The sequence below is a fragment of the Lonchura striata genome, chromosome 11, assembly GCF_050655825.1.
Source record: "Lonchura striata isolate lonStrDom1 chromosome 11, ASM5065582v1, whole genome shotgun sequence".
NCBI lineage: Eukaryota > Metazoa > Chordata > Aves > Passeriformes > Estrildidae > Lonchura > Lonchura striata.
Genome location: NC_140713.1, coordinates 25,277,962 through 25,298,550, shown reverse-complemented (window position 1 = coordinate 25,298,550; position 20,589 = coordinate 25,277,962). Strand labels below are relative to the sequence as shown.

At 45.0% G+C, this 20,589-nt stretch overlaps 1 protein-coding gene across 1 annotated transcript in view; it reads right to left on the bottom strand.

Annotated features, from left to right (window-relative positions):
- Nucleotides 1-20,589, bottom strand: part of LOC110468758 (uncharacterized) — an 86,004-nt gene that overhangs the window by 59,823 nt on the left and 5,592 nt on the right. The window contains exons 4-6 of the mRNA XM_085589152.1: nt 14,226-14,690; nt 13,193-13,262; nt 11,741-11,806 (exon numbers count right to left, since the gene is read on the bottom strand). Of these exons, the coding sequence (XP_085445278.1) occupies nt 11,741-11,806; nt 13,193-13,262; nt 14,226-14,690 (601 nt within the window). The remainder of the gene's footprint in view (nt 1-11,740; nt 11,807-13,192; nt 13,263-14,225; nt 14,691-20,589) is intronic.

The following is a 20,589-nucleotide window of genomic DNA, read 5'->3' as shown; positions in this document are numbered from 1 at the left end:
CTCACAGCTGTTTCTGCAAACAACTTCGGTTTGTGGCTCTCCCTGCTAAGAACAAGGGATATATTCCAGGGATATTGAAGATGCTCAGTATTTATCCAAGCAGCCTAACCAACCACTCTTCCAAAAAAACTGGTCTTTGTTTCAGAGGTGTCTATACTAATCAGTCCAGTGATTTCTTTTGAGTTAGCTGATTTTTGGAGAGCAGAGGTCTGGAGGGTGCTGACCACAGAGGTGTCTCACAGGCATCTCAGTGCTGAATTTTGAGCATATAATTTATTTGTAGGGCAATAGTCAGGCCCCCACTAAATTCTTTGCCAGTGACATGACATGACATTACAGCATGTGCTCAGCTGGAATTTCTCTGCAGAGAAAGCCAATTAAGAAAAAGACTTAGAGAAATAACACCAGCCCTAAAGTTGGCTGGAGCCCAGTCTGCAGAGCAGCAGTATTAGCATGGACCCACTGCCACTAGAGGCAGTTTTGGGGCCAGCAAACTCATAGGAACATCTTGATTCAATGAAGGCAAAACCAAATGATTAATCTCCCAGTTTTACTTTATCCTAAATTCGACACCAGAAAACAGATCAGTGCTCCATTCATGCTTCTACTTTGGCAAAGCAGACAGGACGAGGAAGCCACATGGCCACTTATATTTACACCAGGTCTATTGCAGGCCTCAGAATTAATACAGAAAAGTCATCCAAACAAATGTTTTTAATGACATGATGCATCCTCAACTGCACCAAGCAATAAGGAACATAAGCTCAATATCCATGTCCCCAAATTCATAAATTCAAGACTACAGCTGGAACAGTATTTGAAAACAGTCAAGTCATTTAATAAGAAAAAATGCCTCAGAAGCCTACCAGTAATGCAGTGGCAATGGAAGCCTGACTGCCAATAGCTGTGGGCAACCAGAGGTACTGGCCGAAACCATCACTCATTTGGTTTCAAAAGCCCAGAGCCCTGACTTTCTTTGTCATGGAGAAGAAAGAACAAACAGATTCCAGTCATGAGAAAATGCTGTCCTTTACCTCTCCCACTTCCCATGAACATGCTTCCAGATCTTTCCTACCAGCCTCTGAACACGCTGGCTATCTGCTGACTGTGCAGGGCCACAGAACAGCCCGGGTTGGAAGGGACCTCGGCAGACCTTTCATGGGAAAAGGAGCCCAGAGAAGTTTATTTCACACTGTTCAGAAGCATCTTGAAACCTTCCAGTAGTAGAGACTCCACCACATCCCTGGGGGTGTAGTGACTGTGCCTACCCCTATGGACACCCACATCTGAATTCTAATGGTGGGCAGGTAAAGATTGAAATCTGGCATGTTAGGACTAGATCCCATATTTAGGGTTTTAAACATCAGTAACACCAGGCTGGGTCCACCTGGAAATCACATAAATGGATAAATAGGCTCAGAAAGGAAAAGGACTCTCTACTGCTGGGCTTTGTTTAGGTTCAGCATTTTCACAGTTTTATAGGTTTTACAGTCATATAGCCAGATCAATGCTGAAAACACAAGAAAAAGATTCCTCTAAGTTTTTACTTTTTTTGACTATTTCTTTTCCTCCTACCACACGAGCAATTCAATAAAGTGAAGTTATTTTTGGCAAAGAGTACTTTTCACCAGGAACTGCTTAAATGCTTTTCTTGAACTGTTTCCTTTTGTCTTTTCTAAATTCAGTGATTGGTTTTACGACCACCAAACTTCTGCAGCTTTAACTCTAAGGTTACATATTCCTCCCCTCTTTAACAAACTCCACTTAGTTACTATCAATAACCAGGTTATTTTTTGCAGGAGCTGCCTGCACAGGGCAGTGGTTAGAAGCAGGAGGTTGACATGGTGAGAGGATGATGGAAAAGAACAGCAGATATGGATTAGGCTGTGAATTTTATGGATTAGAGTGAATTAAAGAGAGGGTCACAGACAAGACTGACAGAAGGAAATGTTAATGGGCACAAGCCAAAAAACACCTCCCTTTATTTTCTTTACCACCAATTAACTTTGCCCTCTTCTTCCCAGAAGCCTTCGGCTTTCCATTGTGCTGCCTGTTGTGACATCCTTAAAGTGATCTTTGGGTCACTGACCCTTCTCAAGGGCCTGCAGCTCCTATGATGGTGACAAGCTGGAGGAGGAATTGTAGTCGGGTGTGTTGCCACCACATGAAAGCAGCAAGGCACATGTGAGTTGCAATCATTGACTGGAGATGTCAGATATTTGGCACAACACTCCGACTGCCCCACCAGCTGAGAGCAGTCTCTGCAGGAAGCAGGCTCATTCCTCCCTGGGCTGGTGGACAACAAGGCTCCAGATCATGAGACAAAACAGGTGATGAAAACGAATGGGAAAAGGAGAAGGATCATTCCAGAAAAGGTTGTGAGAGTATCAGATAAGCTGTTATGGGAAAGACAAGAAAGTTACTATGCTCAGGAGCTACTTGAAACTTGATATCTGTCCTTCAAGAGAAGTCTTGTGGTGAGCTCAGCAGGTCCCATCCCCATATTTTATGCATTTGGAAAAGCAGAGTGGGATGCTCCAAATATCCTCACAGGAAAGGTCGATTTTGGTTGGGAAAAAAAAAAAATCCTTTGCAAGATTTCCATCTTAGCTAAGTTTTGATTCTTACATGAACAGAAATTCCAAGTTTTATCTTGTCACAAAGACTGGAAGTTTGCTGCCTGTGGGGAAAAAAAGCACCAGTAGAAAACCCAAACCCCCTCAGAAACAAAACAAAGAAATGTCTAAAAACAAGCCTTTCCAGCCTCCCCCCAAAAAACAAAACACAAAAAAACCCCCAAAACAAAACAAAAAACAAAAAATAACAAAAAAAAAAATACCAAAAAAAGGCAGTTATTTGTGGCAGGAATGACTGCCTGGTTTAACACCCTCTCTGCCGTCCTCTGACCAGCCCAGCCCAGCACTGGAGGCAGACTCTGTGCTGGTATTTGAACTTGGCCAAAGGAAGCCACTTCCTCATTAAGACAGACCCAAATATGGCAATAACATGGAGAGCCAAAAGTAGTAACAGATTTATTATTACCACTATGTGGAAATAATGTTTTTTTGCTGTTACTCAATCCAGTTAATTATCCATGCAAAGTAAAGTTATTCCTGGCAGTCACAGAGGCAGAGCTGACTTGGTAATGGCTGGGGATGGAATGGTTGTTATGCAGGAGGAGGAAACTAAATAGTTCAGTAAATTAGTCTAAATAGATACACACTAAGATTGGCCTTTAGAGGTTCAAGATATTGAATTCAATGCTTTTAGGCTTATCATACTTTTATTTAATAGAAAAGTGTCTGATCTGGGACTGTATCATCTCCCAAAGACTCTACAAAGTGGTAATTTTTCAGCATGCCCTGAGGGTACCAGGAAGAATTACAGAAAGCTTCAAACCATCCAGCTCCCACAAGCATCCTGTATCCTGGACTTTCACTAGAGCAACAATGCACAGCCAGTGATGAACTTGGTGGTTCCCGAGTACTTGGAAGGCTGTTACAAAGCACACCACCAAAGTTCAGTGGTGCCTTATGTCCTTGAAGGGAGTAAAAAGCTGAGAGTGCAGCACTATCTCTGTCACCAGCCTCAGCACAGCTCAGCCTGAAGCACCCTGTACCCTGGCTCTCAAGGCAGGCACCTGGAACCTGCACTGTTCTGTTCTGGGGGCACTCTGCCTGCACTTGGAGCTCATTTGCCCTAAGAAATGTCCACACAGTCAAATTTTATCTCGTCGGAAAAAAACCCTAAACAATAAAAAAACAACACCAAACACAAAATGCCACATTCTCTTTGACAATGGGAAAGAGGACAAAAAACAACAAAAAAAAATGAAGCCATAGAGTGGAAAACCCCCAAAACCTACAGAAAATTAGCTGAAAGTGAAGAAAAACAGAGAATTTATTAAAATAAATTATTTGAACTGTCCACAGGCACAGTGATTGTATAAACACCAAGCAACAGGAACATAAATGAACACTATGGGAAAAGGAACTGCTGACATTTTTACTGCAGGAAGGACAGACCACCAAGAACAGCCTGACTCAAACATCCAGTGTTGGTTCCCACACCAGAGTTGTTTGTGTTGGCTTCAGAACCCAGTTCCAAGCAGAACAGTTAGAACATGAATTCTGCTGATCTTTGAATAACCCCTGCCAATAAATTGATACCCCAGCAGCCAGGCTGTAGGAGATGGGGTGAGATAAGTAATCTTGCTCTTTCTTGTGAGAGAGCAAGAAAGTAAAATGAAAAGACATTCAGCATTCTTCTTCCACCATCAGTGTTCAGTGGGAGCTCTTTTCATTTTCCCTCTTTAAAATGGATTATTTCTTCCCCCAGTCCAGGAAAAGCATAATCCAAAAGGGCATTGGTGAGCATATGTAATGTACATGCAAGGGAGACATGGCCACCCCAGAAACAGAGATTCCACAGATGGTAAGCCAGAGAACAGCCTAAATAAAGCAAATCTCTCAATAAGGTCTGGGAGACGCTTTCTGAAGAAGAGCCGCATGAATCCCAAGTAGGCAGTTCCAGCTGTTGGCTGGACCCCTGCCCAGCAGCCTCCTGCATTCACCTGGCCCAGACTGCCTCACACAGGTGCCTGCACAGGGCACTTGCAACCAACAGCTCCAAACCAGTGCCACTGTCACTCCTCAAACTGCCAGGGAGCAAACCTGCAGAAAACACAAATGCAGTTGGTCACAAAACATAATATTTCTTCCTAGAAAATACTGCTCCCTTCTCCCAGAGGAAGTCACTTAGCATGGAGGACAAACTGACTTTTGACCACTCTTTTTCAGATACCTTAATTCCTTTCCTTCTCACACAGAGCTCTGGTTTGGTATATAAGCTCATCAGGATGTGTGCACACCATGCCACAAATGCAAAAAAATCCAGAGTGAATAATTAGAAATACAGTAATTTTATAATTGTTTAAAACTGCCATGCCCCAGTATAGCGTATTTCCTGAAGAGATTTTATCCTTTCCTTATTTTCAGCCTTTTAAAGACTCTTAATATTAAATACAGCTCTGTACCTTTAGTTGTCATTTTCCATCTTGCACAAGTAAACCTTCCCCACAGTATCTTTTAAAGTTATAAATAAAACACCCAACTATTTTCTTTTTCCCACAGATGAGAACATTAAAACATTGACATTTTAATCTGATACAAGAATGAGTTGTGTCAGCATGCTGCTTCCAGCTACAACAACAAAAAACCCAAGTTTAATTAAAGACAGAGTGGAGAAACTGCATGGTGGTGTCTGAACCACGGATGCACAGCAGATCCTTGCTTGCTCACCCATTTTGGGCTCAGGTTCCTCTCTGAGCAACTGCTGGTCAGGCAAAATATGATTGAGAAGGAAGGAGAGGGAGGACAAAAACCAAACATATTTTCTCAGGAGATGCAAAAGGTGAGACCACATATCTGAGATTTACATCACAAATCTTACCCAGAAAACAGTAACAGCATGCCACAAACAGGCCTAACACAAATGTGCAGCAGAGGCCACTCACAGCCACATTGGTTCTGCAGCTTTGATGCTGGGACTGAAAAACATGCACCTTCAAGACTCATGCCCATGTGTGCTTAGCCTGTGCCTGCTCATAGTTCCCAAATAACCCCTTACAGCAGCACGGGGACTCCTCACAAGAAGGACTTCTCACAGGAGATAGCCTTCAGCAGCCCTTGGGCACTTCTGTTGCCAAATCAGGAAACGAACTTTTATTTTGCAGTCTTAGAAGTGGCATAAAAATGAATGCAGACTTGTTCTGCACATGATACCTGCCAGGAGCCATCAGCTAGGTGAGAATTCTTCTTCCAAACTGAAAGTGTGGTAATCTTGCAGTCTTTCTTCTCACTAGGAAAACCTGAACACTGAACCAGTGTCTAGGGTTTCATTACATCACTGAACCAGAGGAGGGGTGTCTTATCATTTGTTTAATAATGGACATGACAAAACCACTACAAATAGGAAGATCAAGGGAGTAAGATAAAGTATTTACTGCAGTAAAAGTGAAGCTTATAATTTCTAAAGAGTTAATTTTGTTAGCATTTCACATCTGATGTTCATCTCCAAGTACCTAGAAGTCTCTTAGCAATGTGCCTCTTAATTCTCTTTAAATATGTCCATCCACAACCTTGTCACTCGCTCGCTGGAGAGCAAAATTTCTGTGTTTGATCTTGCTCTCTCACAACTTCAATTCCAATGCAAAAGGTTAGTTCATGCTAGCCGATATCCCTAAGGCAGGAGACAAGACAAAGGGAATAAAGTGACTTGAGTAAATAGGAACAAAAAGGAAAGTGGATATGGAAAAAATAAAAGAAGAAAAAGTATAGGAGCACCAGTTGCAGATCTCAATTTTTGGAAGATGCAGCCATGAGTGCCACAGATATATCAGACAGTGCCACCTCTCCCATTCATACACATACCAAGCACCAACATAGGCACCTGTAGCACCTAATGAACAGGAAGCAAAAAATACCTGGTCATGGGGGCCCTTGAGAGCTTGGGAAAAAACAAAGTCCACAGATCCAAGTGGAGCCTCAGAGCCTTCAGGAGTTCTTTCAGAGGATCTGAAGCAGGATTTCACCAGGCAGCTGTAGATCATTAGATCTGCCACAGAGCGTGAAAGCCACTTGCCAGTTGTGCCGTAGACTATTCCTCATGGCAGTCTCCTAGAGGACAGCACTGACAAAGCCTGCAGGGAACACCCCGGGCCAGGCTCTGAGGGAACAGCACGCAGCAGGACATCCTGTGCTGAATGCAAGGCTGAGCTGCGAGGGCAGAGTGATGGCCCAGCTTCCACCCCCAGAGATCGGGGCTTCCTCTGGATTACAAATGGACACTTGGTCTTGGAAGTAAAACCAAGCTGGCACATGCATGACAACCATGCACCTGGCAGAAGCTAGTTCCCCTTGAAGCTTGTTAATCTGCAGGTGACAGCAAAATAAAATCATTCTGGGACCAGTCAAATAAAAAGGATCTCTCACTATCCAGTGGTCAGGATAATCAGAGCTACTAAGATGCTGCTCCACAGTAAGTACAAGATTAAGGTAAGCAAAAAGAGAATTTGGAAAATAGTAGTTTTGCTCCTTTAACTTTTGCACAAATAAAAACCAAAATAAAGTCTTTTAACCACAGTACATAACTGGATGGGCTTGCCTCCCCTGAGCATTGGGCTGGCAGATGTTGCAGATGGGTGTACAGCGTCAGGGTTCAAACATGTCAGCCCCTTTAGCTGGTTGCAATAATCTAAGGCACTCTAACAGCTGTTCTCTTCTGCGTTCCCTTTCAGTGCCTGTAGCAGCTCTGTGGAACTCTGACAGTCCAAGCAGTGCCGTGCTCTGGTCACACAGCGTGGCATGGCACCATCTCAGGGAGCAGGAACACGCCGAGATCCGAGCCCTTCCCCACCGCATGCCATGGTCTGTAAACATCCAGGTTCCACCCCCAGTACCCCAGCTCTGACATCCCATCTGCAGCAGTGCCTGGCAAGAGTTGTCACAAATCCAGATTAACTAGAGATGATTTCTCCATTACTGTCTGTTAATCAAAAAACATCACCCCCAAAGCCTCCAGACACTGGTATAGACTCTGAAGCAATGAAGACTTCACAGAAAGCATTCTCTCTGCATCCCCAAGAATCAATAATCCACTTGGTACAGTTCACTTGGATTCTATTTTTAAAACTGGTTTTACAGATTACCAGAGACAACAGTTTTCCTTCTTAACGCATACCTTAGAGAAAAGCTTGCAGAAAGTAGTAAAAAACTACTATGAATATACAGCAAATAGCACAAACGAATCAAATTATATATTTATCAATTCCTTAGCATTCCAGAGAAGCAGCAGCTAATATTTGATAGAGGACATGTACTTGTGCTAAGAGCAGAATTGGTCTTTCTGCAGTGTATTGCTCTCACTGGGATATGCTCTATGCCAAGGGCTGGCACCACAGCCACAGAGCCAGTTGTCACAGCTGAGAAGCACCAGTGTCCTCCTGGCATAGGAAAGTATTTTATGAAAACCTTCAAGAATCTGATGTCAAGATACTTTACATGACCCTGTAGACACTTCATTAAAAAGCTAAACTCTACAGCACAGAAACGAGTAGGATTGCTGCTCTTGTATGACTGCATTTCAAAGAGAACCCTTTTCAAGAGGGTATCAGAAAAAAAGACATTTAATAGCAAATTTTATGAGAGAAGGATAAAAACCAGGTAGTTCAACAGTTCCTGAAATCCCAGTGGTGGTCAATAAATCGACTTCTGCTTCACATTATATGAAGAGGCTGTACTTAGCAAATCACTGTGTAAGCTGCCTCAATAACAGCAATCCTGCTATCAAGTTTACTTGCAATGAGTCCAACAAAGAAATTAATTTCTTAGATGACAAGAAAAGGTTATCTAGAACTGGGAAAACACATGAGACAAAGATTTCCACTAATAAAACAAATATCAGACTCAGAGCTGAATTTGAAGCTATTTTTTCTCTGAAATATTTGAAATCCCTGCAGCCCAAACACCAGAGCTACAAAGAAAACAAAAAAAAAAATCCTGCAAACTGCCCTGTTAAAACCACGAGGAGAGCAGAAGCAGAACAAGCCACAGCTCTTTTCAGTAGATGACTTACTCCCTCAGCTCCATGCATGCTGTTCCTGGAGCAAGGTCCAGAACAAGAAAATATACTGCAACCCAAGTTTTAGACTTAAAAACAAACCTCACTGTGAACTACCAGCTGATTTGCGCCCCAAAACTTCAGTACAATATAGTTTCCAGAATTTAGAGCATGCCCCTTTTCACAAGTACAAAAGTGTTTCTCATTATTCCAGTAAGCAACAAAACACACCTTCCTGGTCTCATCTTACTGATTTTATTGATCCGTTTATTCCCAAAACATTCCACAGGTGTCAATCACCCATCTTATTTTCTAATTATCAACTTTTTTCATAAGTATTTCCACAAAAGGGCACCACTTTTCTCTATGCTACCCTTTATTCCTCTCACTGTAATACACACCTTTCTGTTATTGCTCTCATTTCATAATCCTCATATGTGTCTATGCACATCAAGTGAGCAAACTGACCCAATTTGTCCACATGCTCACAGGAAGCCAGCCAAGAACATGAGACAACACAGAAGTTTGATTTTGAAGGTCGTTGTATAAAAAAGTGGATTCCCCATCCCTGCTGCCCAAAGATCTGCTCCCACCAGCTCTTACAGCAACTCAGTCCATCCCACATCCAGGAACTCTGTGGTCACATCACACAACTGGCATCTGTGCTGGATGGCTTGGTAACAATACTGCATTAGCAGAATCAATTTCGGTAGATTTGGGGCTAGTTGTAAAATATTGTTGAATTTCTCTACTTCAGAGCTTCAAATATTAACATCAAATTTTAATCAATTCCAAACTAAAGCCATGTAATTCACGTGAAATAATAACAGAGATTTAGACCATCAGCTTCTGTCCAACATCCATTTAACCCAGCTGCCCAAACCAGCCACAAATCACAATCACTTCTAGTGCTGTTGTTGTGGTTGGTTAAGCAGGGCACCTCAAGGAACTCCTAGAAAGGATTCCTGCAAGTCCCACAGGAAGACAGATGACTCTGCTAGGACAGTTATATCTTGAGTGAGTGGCTTGAAGCAGGTCAAATGGGGAAGAGTTAAGATCTAGGTTTCAATTTTCATGGTGATTAGAAGAAAGAGCTTGTCTGTTTGAACCATTAATGCTAATTTTTGGTATTCTTTGGAAAACAGGCTATTTGAGAGGACAAAGAAACAATAACTGGGGGGGTGGTTTTGTTGTGGCAGTGTTGTGTTGTTTTGTTTTTTTTTTCAGATTTGATGACATGAGTAGCTACAATCTTATCCGTGTGACACCGATGGCAAAGCAACAGAATGGCCAATACAAGACTCTGGCTAGAAAAAAAATGAGAGGGTAATATAGCATTAGGGACATGAATTTTTAAAAAATATATTCTTGCACAAGTGTGGTTTTTAATTAAATGCTTATTGCTAATTAATAGCGCAGATATAGCAGGTTTTGTATGACAGCTGACTTGATACAGAATGACATTTGATTAAGAAAATCAAAATCAACATGACACATCAAGTGGGCTCAAGAGTGATAGGCTTCAGAATGTAATTGCAGATAAACCAAATACTAAATAAATGTTTCCAGCTTACAGCAATTAAATATCAACACAAAAGAGAACAGTTTCTTTTATCCCACCCTCAAGAGTTTGACCCTGTGTTATGCAGCAGTTTTGTCTGTGCTCTGAAAAAAAAGCACAAGATGATTACTGAACAGATTTACAGATTAGAGCAATGAAAACAAGGATCAGTGGTAGAAAGCAATTTAGTTTGCCAGACAAAGAAGACTGGAACAAAGATCCCCATTTTTAATATAGCTAAATATAAGAAAACATGCCTAAGCCCCACTTCCAAACTGGCAGCCTCTCTTGAAAGCAGGTACTCTGAAAGGTCACTGTAGAAAAACATTTGTAGGGAGCTTCAAGGGAGATATTGTGGGTAAATAGGACCATGGAGATAATTTTGCTTTCATATTTCCGCCAAAGCTAAAACTACACAAGCGAGGCTTCAGAAAATAGTTGATAGCAGCTGGTGACAGAAACTCACACAATTAAAAAAAAAAAAAAAACAAAAAAACAAACCAACCACTCCCCTAGAAAGCTGCCAAAAATTTGATTGAAACAGAAGTATGGAAGTATTTGGACATGTGATGCCTTCCTTAAAGGTCAAAATGGGCAAAACTCAGATATTTGAGAGACAGTTAGGAAGCAAGTGAGACAGATGCCAGTTCTACACACAGTTCTCTGAGCAACATCCTCATGTACCACATACAAGCATTCAAGCTCTCCTGCTTCTTCCTCTCATACTTTGTCTTTGCAGAGCATACAGAGAATTAATATTTATAACCTTAAAGGGATCTACTTGCACACAGTGAAATGAAACATCTTGCTTTCTTCAGTAATTAAATCCCTCTGCTGCATGTCATAGCTTTTTACACCTGAGGTATAGAAGTGCCAGGTAATGCTGTGACCTCACTCACCTGTTACAAAACCTCTTAGCAAGCATTCCGCAATCCCCCAGTGGGTGACAGTCCCATGACAGGGCATGGCCCACTCCAACTACACCTAGAACATCTGCTGCTTTGGTCTGTCATGAATATATAGAAAGGAGAGGAAGAAAAAGCCTAGAGAACAATTTATCCTGGATCTCCTTACATGAAAACTCATGTCATCATTCTTGACTCTTTCAGTTTATCCCTCCACTTTTATATAAAGTTTTATTTGGAACATCACACACAGCTGAACAACTGAAAGCCTGAAACACAAAAGCTCAAGAAACATACATATAAAGTGTACAAGGACACCCAAGAGTGTGCCAGAGCTGAGGAATTACAGCCCTACCTCCCAGTTGCCTGCCTGGGACTCTCAAGCTCCCACCTGACAGCACCTGTCATCTGTGTTGAACAGTGCAGCTGTGAGTCTGGCCATGATCCAGACAGGTACAACACTCCTCCAGCAGCTGTGATTAATCAAGAACTCTGACACAAGATCTTCTAACCACACTAAAGGGAGATTTCTGCCACAACAAGTGTTATACCACAGGACTACCTTAGACACCTCCAAGCCCAGTTTCTCCCAGCAGAGCCCACCTGCCCATAAGCCAGGACCCAGCTGCAGTGGAGAGATTCCTGGTTTTCCTACCTGCCACCTGCCTCCTTCCAGCACCAATGCATAGCTTCAAATTCCAAAGGGACATGCAAAAGAAAGCTGGAGGGACAGAGAGGAATCAATGTCAAAACAAACAAATAGCTTTCAAGTGATTTGGGACTCTAAAAATAAGGGGTTGTATTTTTAGCCTGCATACAAGCAGCTCTAGGTGCTTTTCCTTTGTCCCCATGACAGTAGCTAAGTGAACACACCTGCCTCACCTCGCACCCTGCTGATGGTAAACACAAAGTCTTGCATTCGGGTTACAATGTGGAGTTACTTCAGAGCAGCCCTGTGCCAAAATAGCACATTTCTGAGGGATGCAAAGGTATTCAATAAAAAGCTTTTAAAGGCATATTTTTAAACTTGCAGCAGGAAAGCTTTTCTGTGTCAAGACAGTAATTCTTTTAACAGCATTGATCAAAATGTCATTCTTTTATGAGTGTACAATACCTTTTAATGGCATACAACAAACCATTAGGGTTCTACACCTCCGTGCAGCACAGAGCTTACTGGAAAATCAGCAACACTAGCCAAAAGATAGCCACTGGGTTTTATGCCTCTCATAAGGCAGAGTTTCTCCCATTCTCTGCTGCACCCAAATACCCACAAGTGAAGTGACCTCAAAAAATTAAGTCAAACTTCTCATCACTTTCACCAGAGCTTTCACCAGAGCTTTTTTCCCACATATTTTCCCCAAAAAATGCCTCTCATAAGCACAACAAATACTCTGGCTCTCCAAAGGGGGATTTTACCACCAGGGTCTATTCCGGCTCTTTTTTTTCTTCACCAGTGATCACACTTACCCTAAGACAGTGCTGACTGAGGAATTGGAGGGGGTTGAATTGAACAAAATGGGTTTGATTTTCAGAAATGGGATGAAGTGCCACCTGCCCTTTCCTAACACTGAAGTCTGGAGCAGAATCCATCTACAAATCATCTAGCTCTTTTAAGTGCTCCAACCCTTCAAAGGGCAAGAGCACTGGTGATTGCATTTGCTCTGCTTGAATGGAAGACCAGCATGGGCTTTCTGTATGGATTCAGCACTTTACGGCCCAATTTTAGTTACAAATATCAACAGGAAAGGGAATGATATCCATCAACCCACATTCAAGGCTTTTCCTGTCAAGGGCAAAATTATATTTATGGGATATTTATAATCATCATCACAGTTAACTGAGCAGTGGCACCAGCAAAAGAGCTGTATTTCACTCTTCAAAATATTCTGAATAATGGCAAGATCTCAGCTGTTTCTGGAAGTGTAAATCCATCAGTATAAACAAATGAAAAAAACAAACCCCAGTAAAACACAAGGTAAAAGTATAAATCAAAGTCAGGAAAACTGACTACAAAAAGGAGACAAAAAAACCCTGAGGTTCTAAAATCAAAATCTGGAGTGAAATTAACTTCAGATAAGAAAAGTTTGAGGGGCTGCTTGTCTCTTACATGCTCAGAAGCAGCTCTGTGCCTCTGACTTCCAGTGACAAGATGTTGCTGTAAGTTTTCTCTGTACCATCTAAAATTTAAAAATCAAAGTTAATTTTTTTCTTTATGACAATTATTATAAGCATACGCAAATTCAACTGAAACAGAACAACTTATGCTCCAAAAGATATCTTTGTCTCAGTCAGAACACCACAAAGCAAACGATACTTACAACTTCCCAGCATTCATTATTAAAGACCCAAAGAGGTCACCCTCCAAAAAGCAGGACTGTGCCACATGATCCAACTAATAACCCAGACCAAAACCTAGTCAGAGTCAGAAGTTCATAGTTATCAGGGAATGATTTCTCACATACCAGGAGAGTTCAGAGTTGCTCCTTCATGATTGTAGTCAAGAGAGGAAATAAACATTCAAGCACATGTTTGGGATTTTTTAAACAAACAGGTGATTTTTCTAGGTTATCCAAAGTATAACAATTAAACCCCCTGCATTTTACAATAGCAACCAATTTCTTGTTGACCTACAGTACATGCTGTGCAATAAACATTGTGGCAGCATAGAAGAGCTGTTCCTCTCTTTTTCCCCCTCATACAGCTTGATTCAATAAAAGCAATTCTGTATTTCTTTATCTCATCAGTAATGTGGAAAACAACTAAGGTCTTAAATTACAGAGGTCTAACAGGACCAACACAAGCAGGAACCCGACTCACTGAGCAGTTCGGCACCAGCAGCTCAGTGTTTCACTTTAAATCTCCACCCCTGAAGGCTTTTAATGACACGTTTGGCGTGGTTTGTCAGAAACTACAGAGATGCATTTGATCCCACTTTTCAGCAAGGAATCAGAGCAGATGATGTTTCCTAATGACTTCGCAGCAGCCTTTGGAACCTGCCTGGAGAAAGTTGTGCAGTCAGGCGCTAGGAGTGAGCGCCGCGGGCAAACCCAGCGCGGCTGGCAGGGCGCTGCCTGCAGCCCAGCCCTTCTCTCCGGAGCTCAGGGCGCTGCCGGGCCGGACAGCACCCCCCGAGCACTAACCTGCCCCGCAGTGTGGCGGTGCCGCGTTTCTCCAGGACCCCGCGGCGCAAAGCCTCGGCCGTTGTCTGTCCCGGGACGGCGACGGCGGAGCCGGCGGGAGCCGCGCGGCCCACCCCGGCTGGGAAGGGCGGCCGCCAAGGGAGCCGTGCTTGGCTCCCGGCCGCTCTGAGGGGAGGCAGGCCGGGCCAGGCTGAGCCGAGCTGCGCTGGGCTGAGCCGGGCCGGGTTAACCGGGCTGAGCCAAGCAGAGCCGAGCTGCGCTGTGCTGTGCCGTGCCGGGCCGGGCTGCCCGGAGCTCGACCGCGCCAGCGCCGTTCGAACGGCCCGCCAGCCGCTCCCCGAGCCCCGCCCCTGACTGACGGGGATCTCGCCCAACCGCCAGGCGGGTGGGGGTAAGCCCCGCCCTCCCAGAGACCAATCAACGCTCGGCACGGCGGGGGCGGTGCCCCCTGCGCAGGCGGAAGGCCTCACGAGCCCGCGGGTCCCGCAGGCGTTGATTAACGTAAGAACTGTCCAATAGAAGCTTGGGTCCCCGCCCCTTACATGGCGGCGATTGGACAGCGGGGAAGGGGCGGGGCCCTCGGCGGCGCCGGGGCGGGGCGTTGCCATGGGGACGGGAGCCCCCCCCCCCCCCCCCGCGGTCCCGTCAGACCCCTCAGACCCCGCGGTCCCCTCAGGCCCCGCCCGGCCTCCGGGACTAGACCCTGGTTTATGTGTTTTATAAGCTGATGAAGGAGTTGCTGCACGTACAGATCTGATTTGAGATAAGGGAAGTCTCCAAACCTAGGAGATCCTGAAGCTGGTTTGCTGTCCCCTGTAAAGGAAGCAGCCAGGTTGGGAAATGGACGTGTGGGTAAAAAAGTGCTGTTAGCACAGCTGGTGTATAAGCCAAGCTTCACATAACTCAGACAATTTGCTCTTGAGACCATATAGAAACTAAATTGCTATTGGCAAAAAATGAAAAATGCACAGACAAATGATAAATCGTAGGAGCAAGGAACTGCTTGGCTGTTGCAATGCTTGGGGGAAAGCAGGAAGGGGCTGGAGCTCACAGAAACCCTGGAGATGTAAATAACGAGGGAGCTCAGGCTCGTCCCGAGCCTTGCTCCTTGCTGGCAGGGGCTGGAGCTCAGCTTGGCCAGGCCCTGCTCACGGCTGACCTGGGGGACAGCGCGAGGCACAGCTCCAGGCTGTGATCTCTGAGGAAAACAGCTCCAGAAATTCACTTCCTCCCCGTGCTTGCAACTGGAAAGTGGCCACAGAGCAAGAGAATGCTTGGAATCTTGGCTGCTTTTAGAAGAGGAATGAAGTAAACCAAATATTTTTGTAATAAAAATTTAATATCCTTTTTTTGGGCTTTGTAATCAAAGCAGCTTTCTAAGCTATGCGCGCATGCACAGTAATCCTCCACTAATCCCGCTCGCCTCAGGCATATGAGATGCTACAGAAATAACAAGGCAGTGCATACTACAGAAGAAACTTCTAATTTGTTTTTGTCTAGCTCAGCATAAGGCCAAGCCCCAGGTGCAATGGACCATCACATTAAAAATGTAACAGAGCTCAAATGTAGAATACTCCTGCAGCCATGTATATTGATCAAATACCAGATGGCATGAATGGGGTAACTGGGATGGTGATGGGAATGGAAGTCAAGTTCTAGATTCTTTTTCCAAAACAAGATGCCATCTAAATCTGTGAAATCCAGGGAAGCAATAAAGAAAGCAAGAGTTTTGTGGGGGTCAGACCCTGGTGAACATCACTGCTAGACACATTACAACCATATTTTCTCAGAATTTTCACAACTCTTTCCCCATCACTCATAACTTTGTAATAATATTCAAACCAGAAATTTTCCTATTTTAAAATATTACCTATTTTTAAAATTTCCTATATTAAAAAAATTCCTATTTAAAAATATATTTAAAACGTTTTCCTCTTAGCATTCCTTCAGCTGAAATGCACACAGGTCAAAAATTAGGAGCAGCAGTAATCCCCCCAGTTTGTGCTTTTATGTAATTTGGCTTTGATTTGCCACTCATGAGTGTATGAAATTGGGACTTTTTACTGACATCTGCTGCTGGTAGGTGTAGCTGATGCCTCCATTGCAGAAGATCCTTTTCTTTTAAGGGCACATGAATTCTTCTAGTCTGCAGGGATGCACACGGGCATGCCTTGTTCCACTGTGCTGGTGTCAATCCCCTGTGTCCTAGCAGGGCTGTGAGGGATCTTTTAGAGGCCAGCTCTGAGTTTAGTTTATTGTGACTAATAGTCTAAAAGACCCATCCTAGTTTGGAACTGAGCCAGGGCATGAAACTGAAAACGCTTCCTAGGAAGTGATTTGCTCCAGTTAGTGAATTGAGGGAAGCATTCCCGTCCCATCCTCCTAGACCCGCTAATAAAATATACCCCAACCAAGGAGAGGTGGCAGGATGCCAGAACAATGCATAGGAACTGTCTTTCCTGGAGAGAGTCATCCAACAAGTTGTCAGCAGGGACTGCTCTGGAAGAGCCCTGTGGTGGCACAGTGAGCTGCCAGCAGTGTGAGCCAGAACACAAACCCACGTGCCCGCGGCCACCAGTGACACCAGGGCTGGCCCTGGGCCAGGAGGTGCGTGGCTCAGTGCCACCGTGTCCCCGCAGCAGGCACAGCAATTCTGCGGTGTGGAGACCAGCTGCTCTGACCTCAAGCAGGGCAGGGGTGGTGCTGACAGGCCAGGAAGGCACACCTACCCTGCCCATGACCACTCTGCCTGCCCAGGTGCAGGCACAGCCCCTGGGCTGTACCCCAAGCCTGTGCTGGGAACCCTTCTTGCACCTGATCCCCCCTACAGCAGCTCAAGCAGCAAAGCAACCCCTGCTCCTGAGCTGGCAGAGCCTTTCCCCTGCGGCACGGCTGAGCCCAGCAGCCAGGCACAGTGGGCACAGCGTCACCTGCGCCGGTGCAGAGGACACAGCTCCTGTCAATACTGAAGAGGTTAAACACTGCAGCTAGGCTATGCCCTTGTGTGCACACCATGGGCCTTCACTGCCCCAGATGTGCTGGAGCTGAGCAGCCCCTCAAGAGGTTACAGGTAGAGCCTGTTTGTAGCACCTGTGCTCACAGCTGTGACACAATCACAATTGTTAAGGTTGGAAAAAACCTGTAAGGTCACAAAGTCCAACCTTCAGCAAAGCACCACCACTGTGTTCACGACTAAATCGTGTCCCCAGGTGCCACATCCACATTTTTTGAAAACTTCCAGGTACGGTGATTTTACAGCTTCCCTGGACAGTGCCTGTGCCAGCCTTTTCCATGAAAAAAATTCCCTAATATCCAACCAAACCTCCCCTGGCTAAACTTGAGGCCATTTCATCTCATCCTATCACTTGTTACCTGGGAGAAGAGACTGACCCCACCTGGCTCCAACATCATATCAGTGCTCCTGCATTTGGGGTGAGATTAAAATTGTAATGTCAACTATTAAAATATAATATAAATATATTTATATTAATATATAAAATATAATATTAATATCCTTTCAATTTCCTTCTGCTTCATGGGGAGCAATGGCAGGTGGAAGAAGGTTTGCTGTGATTCCTCTGAGATGTTAGAGAGTAACTAATTAGTGGAAAAGATGAGATACAGTCCTGTGATTCCCTGGAATATCTGCTAAGCCTCAGGACAGTTTGTATATAATGGAGCCTCTTCTACAAAGAAAAGATAAACAGAGCAAAAGAAAGACAGCACTGAAGCAAACAGCAGCTCTGGATAGTCACTGGTCTCAGAGTTAATCCAGAACTGGTAAATAAGGCTGCAGACAATTAATTAGAGGAATAATGCCTGTAAATAATATTTTACAGTAGGATTAGTTCATCGGGAGGGTTCCTGGTGAACTCACAGGAAGTGCCGTAAAGAAGACGCTAAATTGCCTTCAGCTGTTTAAATGATTCCTGCAGATCCTATTACAGAAGAGAAAGGGAAGTGGCTGCGGAACAAATCATACGAGTTCCTATTTCCAGTGGTCCAACAATCCCTACAAAAGAGAGAGAAAATGCTTGTGTGCTCTGGAAGCAATTGAAGACACGTTTGTCCCGCATTTATCAGGCCGCGGGTGCGCGCATACGCTGCCGGGCCCGCGGGGCGGAGGGTGAGCACGGCCCCGGCCCCGCCTCAGAGCTGCCCTGAGTGAGCTGACACAGTAACGGAGAGGAGGAATCGTGGAATATGCCGAGTTGAAAGGGACCAACTAGGGTCACCGAGTCCAACACCTGGCCCTGCACAGGACACCCCAAGAATGACACCATGTGTCCGAGAGCATTGTCCAAACACTCCTTGAACTCTGGCACCCTTGGCAGTCTGACCACTGCCCTGGGGAGCCTGTTCCAGCACCCGACCACCCTCTGGGTGAAGAACCTTTTCCTACTATTCAGCCTAAGCCTCCCCTGACAGAGCTCCAGCTGTTCCTCAGGCCCTGTCACTGGTCATGAGAGAGCAGAGAACAGTGCCTGCACCTCTGTGTCACCCCACAAGGAAGTTGTAGCCTGCTGTGAGGCCTCCCCTCAGTTTGCCCTTCTCCAGGCTGAACAAACCAAGTGACCTCAGCTGCTCCTTGTAGGGCTTCCCCTCCAGACCCTTCATCATCCTGATGGCCTCCCCTCTGGACGTTTAGAGCTTTATCTTCTTATATTCCAGTGCCCAAAACTGCCCCCAGAAGGTGAGGCCACACCAGAGCAGCGCAGAGCGGAACAGTTCCCTCCTTCACCTAGCCACCAGCGCTGGGCCTGATGCCCCCCGGGATGAGAGTGGCCTCCTGGTTGCCAGGGCACTGCTGACTCTCATCCAACTTGCCATCAGTGAGGATCCCCAGGTTCTTTTCTGCAGCTGTTCTCCAGCCTCTCATTTCCCCTCTATCCACACAAGTGTTGCCCAGCCCCAGGTGAAGAATTTGGCACTCACCTTTGTTAAACTCTGCATGATTGGTGATCTCCCATCTTTCTGATTTGTTGAAGTCTCTATGCAGGGTCACTCAGACCTCAAGGGAGTCAACAGCATCTCTCAGTTTAGCGTCATCAGCAAACTTTCTTAGTGTACCTTGTCCTGCATCCAGGCTGTTGATGCAGATGCTGAAGAGCACAGTGTGGAGGATGGAACCCTGCAGAACCCCACTAGTGCCAGCCTGATGTCACCCCATTCACTGTCACCCTTTTCATCCAGCCTGAGGCCACTTGCTCACCCATCATATTAAAAGGTTATCCAGCTGTAGGCTGGACAGCTGGTCCAGAAGAATCCCAGGAAAGACAGTATAAAAAGCTTTGCAGAGCTTCAAAAATATTACATCTACTGGCTTCCCCGGATCAACCCTCCTGAAGCCATGTTGCCTGTAATCAGTGTCTGCACTGTTCTCTAAGTGTTCTTCAGTATCACCAAGAAAAATACTTTCCATGATTTTACCAGGCACTGAAGTGAGACTGACAGGCCTGTAGATTCCAGGGTCCTTCTTTTTGCCCTTCTTGAAAATCAGGACAATGTTCTCCATCTTTCAGTCAGCTGGGTCCTCTCCAGATTCGCAACATGGTTCAAAAATAATAGAGAGGGGTTTTGTGATTACATCAGTAGCTCTTTGAGGATTCTCGGATGAGTCTCATCAGAACCCATAGATTTATAGTAATCCAGCCAGAGGAGCAAATCCCTCACAATTTCAGGGTCAAGTGGGAGTTATCAATCTCCCAGTCATGGTCCTCAAGCTTCAGGGCACTGGGACCTTCTTGGTCTGTCATCCATATTGAAGACAGAGGAAAAGAATGCATTACACATTTCTTCCTTGTCCATGTCCCTTTTTGTCGGGTGATAATCTTTATCCTGGAATAGGTGAATGTTATTTCTACATTGCTTTTTTGCCATTAATACAGCCAAAAAAAATTCCTTTTATTGTGCCCCACATTTCTGGCATCTTCAACTCCAGCTGAGTCTTGGCTGCCAATTTTCTCCCTTAGTAGTGGGCAGCAAGTCTGTCTTCCCATCTCATATGACCTTGCTTCCATTGGGCATACACCTTCATTTTCATCTCATTTCCAAGAGAGGATCCCTGTTCAGCCAAGCCAGCCAAATGCCTTGTATGCCTGACTTCTGACATTTAGGAATTGCTGGCTCCCGTGCCCTTAGGACGTGGCATGCCATTAGCGGGGTGTCACCTGGGGCTGAGGGTGCTGGAAACCTGCATCTGCGCTTAGGGGTTGCCTGAGATAAGCCAGGCTGTTCCTTGGGAGAGGAATGAGCAGTGCCAGCTCCTCAGCCTGCCTGGCTCCATTGAGTGCTGGGACTGGCCTGTAACCACGGCCAGGGGTTAGCCCCGAGTGGGACAGGTGACAGTGCCTGTGCCCTAGCT